Genomic DNA, 6,118 nt, shown 5'->3' on the forward strand with positions numbered 1-6,118 from the left:
TTTTTGGTCCTTTGCGGGTTCGGATTTCGTGAGCCTTTGGGTTTTCTCTTGCCCGAGTGAATATTTTGAACTCTTGTTTGTGATTTCATTTTGTCCCGTGTCGGCACCTAGCCGTACCTTTTCGCGTATTTTACCTTTGTGGTGTCATTTTCGGCATTTGTAACCTTTGTTTTTTTGTGACCTTTGTCTTGCCCTTTGTACGACCGCGGATTCTCCGTGCGTCTTAAAAGTACCTACTTCTCACCGCTGTTGTACGATTTACCAGTATAGTGTGTGCCTATTTACCAATCTTGTATGTGTTGATTGAGACTTTGTACCTTTGATATTGTATGCCGTTACCTTTGTTTTGATGTTTTGAACCCCATTTGTATCTTGAATTTTTGTACCGTGAAATTTCGAGTGCAAGTACCCCCTGTTTCGCTACCTTGTAGGCACCCTATACTCTCCTCTCCTCGCCTTGTTACCTGCGTAGAGTGCGTAGTGCAGGGATAGGCAAAATATAAAACACCTAGCGGACCGGATTAAAATAATAATGATAATAGGTATGCACAATAAAAATAAATAATTACATTGGTATGAATCTTGGTAAAAAGTTGTGTTACTATTTACTTTATATTTTAGGAGTACGTGACATACGCATTTGTGATCTCGAACTTAAAAGTTCATTGAAGTTTGGTGTTTATTCACTTGAGCTAACTCTGAGAATACAATTTAAATGTTCGTCTGTAATCCTATTTCTAAGTGAATTTTTTCTCAGCTTCATTGTTGAAAATACTTGCTCAATGCTCACATTTGTATGTTGAGGAAAAGCAAGCCACGAATTTTTGAGCATGGGTAACTAAGTTGGGGAATTTTGATTTCGGTAATTTTTGATAAAAATCCACTTTTGTTGTGTTTAGAAAACGAGTTTATTTCATCATCAGATTGTAAATCAAGTACCTAACTCAAGTTGGATATCTGGCTTCACATTTTCACAATCTATGTTGAAAGGCATGGAAAATATTTCCAACTCTTTTTGTATTGCTTGAAAGTCCTGGAATCTTTTCTGAAATTCAGCAAGAAGTTTCCTTACAATTCCCCACCACCACCAAAGCGGTTTTTTTTTTTTTTTTGCGTTTTAGCAAGAAGTTTCCTTACAATTCCCCACCACCACCAAAGCGGTTTTTTTTTTTTTTTTGCGATTATTGCTATTATCCTTATTATTTTCAAAAATGTTAGCGGGCCGGATTCGGCCTGCGGGCCGGGGTTTGCCCATGGCTGGCGTAGTGCTTAGTGCTGTGCTTTGATTGTGTACCTATGTGATGTTTGTGCAGCTTTGTGGATAATTCTAACTTGTTGTCTTGTTGCCTACCATAACATATCCCCTTGTACCTACTCTGTTATTTGTTTGAGACTTTGTAAATTTGTTACTTGAACTAATAAAATACCATTTGATCAAATGGTATGTTACCTTACACGCGAGTAACGAGTATAGGTGCATACTTAATTACTTATTATAGGTAACAATTACCTATTAGTTATGGTCATAGAATTCTTATAGAGCCATAGATTCATTTTGCATTGTATGGTATTAGGTCGTGTAGGTAATTGGTAGGTACCTACATATGTGAAATAGATATGGCATTGTTGAAATAGGTATCTTCCTCATGGAGACACTGAGACAGTTTTTCTTCTTCTTCTTCTTCTTCTTCTTCTTCTTCTTCTTCTTCTTCTTCTTCTTCTTCTTCTTCTTCTTCTTGCTCCTGTTTAATTCAATTAAAAAGTGGTATATAGTTGTAAGTGGTACCATTTTGATTATTGAAGTTTTTCTACATAATCATAATACTTTAACAGTGATTTTAATCGTATGTGTAAAGAAATTTGATAAAAAGTATAGTGAATAAAATTTTTCATTTGACCTTTAAATAACCTTCAAAAATTTTCATAGAAAATATCAGCTGTTTTAGTATAATTTATCAGTGGGTAGGTACATAAGAATCCTATTTATCATTATCTCATTAATTTATTATCATAATTAAGTACATAAATAAAGTGTTTTTTTTTTTTCAGTCGGAAAATTGTTCCTAAGAGTGAAACATCTAATTTGGTTGCTCCGCAATAATCTTAGTTTTTCACTGGAAATAGTGCGATTTTCTTGCTAATTTTTTGCATACCCCCATTTTTTACCTTGTGAACAATAATATCTCATTAAAAAACTTTAATCTTTAGTGCAAGTGGTGTTTTCGATCTCTTTTTTATTCAAACCTCGTTACCACAAATCCCTATCGATCGATTTCTTCATTTTGGCCACTCACTTTTTTCCCAAATTTAATAACTTGTAAATTTTTCTCGACTCTTGCTGTCGTGAAATGTATTGAGTCTATAGGCTCGATACTACGATGGAGGAGGGTACAGGCGGGAAACCGCCTGATACTGCGAGGCCTGGTGTGGATGCTGTAGGTACTGCCCCTGAGCCTGTGTTGTATTCCAATGAGCACAAATTCAACTGGTATAAGGTCATTATTCAAGTTAAGCCTTCAAGTTTATCGATTTCTTCTGATACTACACGCAAGCCATATTTACGTGCGATAGCTGTTTCCAAGGTGTTGGGTGAAGTTACGAATTATTCAAAGGACATTACGGAGGTACGACGCTTGACCCGGACCAAGTTCCTGATCATCTGTTCTACTGCCGGATGTGCCAATAGGATTGTTCAGAGTGAAAAGGTGAAGAGTCTGTATGCTGCGTTCATTCCTCAGGTGTATTTGACAAGAGCTGCTATCCTGCGAGATGTTGATGTGGAGGTTGATGGCGAGCCGATTACTGATGAGGAAATATTCAACCATCTAGACTGTGGAAACTTCAAGCTTCTCAAAGTACAAAGACTGAATAGGAAGGTCATGATCGAGTCCAAGGCTACCTATGTACCTAGTACATCGGTCAAATTGGTGTTTGATGGACAAGATATGCCTACTCATGTATATCTATGGTACACGCGTCTACAATGCGAGCCTTTCATCCAGAACCCTGTCCAATGTTTTACATGTTACAAGTTTGGTCACGTTACCAAGTACTGCTCAACCAAGACTTCTCTATGCAGAAAGTGTTTCCAGATCGAGACTGAGGGTCACGAATGTGATTTGCTGAATTTGAAATGCTTGAATTGTCATGGTCCTCATAATGTGAATAGTAAGAATTGTCCCGAGTTTGAACTACAGAAAAACATTAAGTTGCTGATGAGTACAAGAAATATGTGTTTCCCGGAAGCTGCTGATCTCGTCCCCTCTTCAAAGAGATCCTTTGCTCTCCAGACTAAAAACTCATTTGCTGTTTTAGATACTGATGTTTCAGCTGACTTTTCAGATTTCCCCGAGATAAAGCGCAAGACTCCCAAAGTATTCTATCGTAGGCCTTTAAGTAGTCAATATAGCAGATATTCAGATTCCTATTCCTCGTCTCAACTTGTTTAAGGATGACGGAATCAACAATCAGTTGGTTCTTGCATCCCATGGACCCTCGTATGCATCCTTTTTGTGCGTATAAATAGAGAGAAAAAGAAAGTATATAAATAGGTACTAGATATAGTTTTTAAACCATTTTTCCGATTTGTCCCGTAAAGTCGGAAAAAAGTTGGCTACCCTAATTACGGGAGTGAACTCGGTGTTGATATGAACATGATCGGGAGTGAACTTGTGGTATACCTACTACCTGACTAAAATTTGGGTCGGAAATGAAATTCATGACGTCCCCGCGGCCACCTCGAGAGTAATCGCTTGGAGTATACAATAAACTTGAAAAATTTAAACAATTAAAAAAGAAAAAAAATACAACTAAAGTAGATACTGCGCTAATAATAATATCTCTTACCCTGGAATAGTTTATATCCTCCTCCACAAACTACTATGGCAACAGCTACTAATTTGGCACATGTGAAAACATTCTGAACACCTGTAGCCAAATTAACACTGTAACAGTTGATAGCCAAGATGACAACTGTAAAGATTCCAAGATAAAATTATTACTTTGAATTCCGTTTAATCACGAAAGCATTTTACTTTCTACAGGGTTAACATGAAAAACGTTAACAAAATCCTAGAGTAGATTCCTGAGGTCAATTCCAATATACAGCATGGCTCAGAAGTCCTACCGAACACCTTGTAACTTATGAACGGCTTAGAATATTGAAGTTCTGTTTTGTTCTAAAGATAAGAAAAAGCCCATGGCGAATTCGATGGTGATATCAAAATACCGGTTCGAACCCCGGAAGTGGCACTTTTTATATAAAAGTGATCATTTCTCGCGGATTTCAAATGAGAACCCCTATTTTTTATTTCATTTTCGAATTCTACGCCCAATTTCATGGTGAACCACATAATCTATTGCTATTATTGGTAAGTGGTAAGTACGGGGGACGAGATTTTTTTCATCCTGAACAAGGGATGTGAAATAAAAAATCCGTGTAGTTTTAGGTGCTGAATAACTCGGTGACATTAGTTTTTCGTTATATTTCATTTTTGAGGTCTTGGGAATAAGGGGTGTTCAAAACTATACCCTTACACCCAAGACCTCTAAAATGAAGGATAACGAAAAACTAATGCCACGTTATTCATCACCTAAAACTAAACGAATTTGATATGTCGCATCCCTTGTTCAGGATGAAAAAAATCTCGCCCCCCCGTAACAAAAGATTATTCGATTCCCCAAATTTCAAAAATGAAATAAAGTATAGGGGTTCTTATTTGATTTTCTCGAGAAATTAGTACTTTTATACAAAAAAGTGCCATTTCCGGGGTTCGAACCTGGATTTTGACATCACCATCAAATTTGCCATGGGGAGCGAAAAAAAGCTCACTCCGCGGAGTAAAAAATGCAAAATGCTCAATCCCCAAAATACGGCAATTGAGCAACTGTAAATAGCTCTGTTGGATTCACGATTTTTGGTACCCCCTGTCCCTCCTAATTCCTAAATTTTTATAATACGTCTCGATCGGAATATCAAGTCAGTCTTAATCCAAGTGTCCATGAGTTCAGAAGTATATCACAAGCTGTTACCAAAACGATCACTCCAGCCTCGGTACCGAGTGATAAGTATTCCAACTATTCAACGTAAACTACGGTAAGAGACGACCCTCGACCCTTTTCTAGCCCTACATTTTTTGGTCCTTTGCGGGTTCGGATTTCGTGAGCCTTTGGGTTTTCTCTTGCCCGAGTGAATATTTTGAATTTATGTCTAATTCATCCCAGCATAATAATAATCTATGCCCCACCATTTTACAGTGGAATATGAGAGGATTTGTAGGGAATACGGAATACCTAAAACTTTTGTTAAAACAGTTTAAACCTTTTATTGTATGTATTCAGGAGACACACATGTTACCTAATAGGCAATATGGGGGCTTCTCTAACTATACCATGTATCGTAATGATTATGTCCTAGGATTATCAGCATGTAGAGGTGTCATGATTATGATACATAGAACGGTTCATTCCGAGGAGATAACTATCAATAGTCCGCTACAAGTTGTAGCTGCCCGGGTTCGATCCCCTGTGTTAAGTTGCCCTCTTACCGTTTGTTGTTTATACATTTCACATGATCGTAAGATAACAAAAGATGAGATCTACAATATCAAACGTCAACTACCTCGGCCGTACATCATCTGCTCGGATATGAACGCCCACAATACGATCTGGGGAGGATCTAAGATCGATTCGAATGGAGTACAAGTTGCTCAAATCAAGCTGCCAAGAAAAACAAGACTGATCCACCCCTGTTTGAAAAGATGAGAAATATGACGAAGCCCCAGCAGTTCCATTCTGATAAGGAGATTTCTAATATGTTTTATAGACATGCCATGAATAATAAGACTGATAAGCAAGTTGGTAATGTTGTATCCTTTGCTGGAGTATCTAGCCAGGGTTCTCAGAGTAGTACTTTCAGTTCTCTACCGGGTAATCAAAATACCAATGCCAAAAATAATAGAGTAAATGTTTCTCAAATCAGTAATCAAATGGATGTTCATATGTCCGATCATCCTGATGATAATGAAACTTATACTAATGTCCTTAGTCCGAACTTGTCTTAATAAGTTTTTATTTTTATTATTATTATTATTTTTTCTTTTTTTTTTTTTGTCTGCTT

General features: G+C 37.2%; 1 protein-coding gene across 1 annotated transcript in view; it reads right to left on the bottom strand.

Moving 5' to 3' along the window:
• Window positions 1-3,666: 3,666 nt before the first annotated feature.
• LOC103516198 (large neutral amino acids transporter small subunit 1-like) overlaps window positions 3,667-6,118 on the bottom strand; it is a 39,511-nt gene continuing 37,059 nt past the window's right edge. The window contains exon 4 of the mRNA XM_017446953.2: window positions 3,667-3,972. Within this exon, the coding sequence (XP_017302442.1) occupies window positions 3,827-3,972 (146 nt within the window). The 3' untranslated portion in view covers window positions 3,667-3,826. The remainder of the gene's footprint in view (window positions 3,973-6,118) is intronic.

Source organism: Diaphorina citri, unplaced genomic scaffold (assembly GCF_000475195.1).
Source record: "Diaphorina citri unplaced genomic scaffold, Diaci psyllid genome assembly version 1.1 scaffold1507, whole genome shotgun sequence".
NCBI lineage: Eukaryota > Metazoa > Arthropoda > Insecta > Hemiptera > Psyllidae > Diaphorina > Diaphorina citri.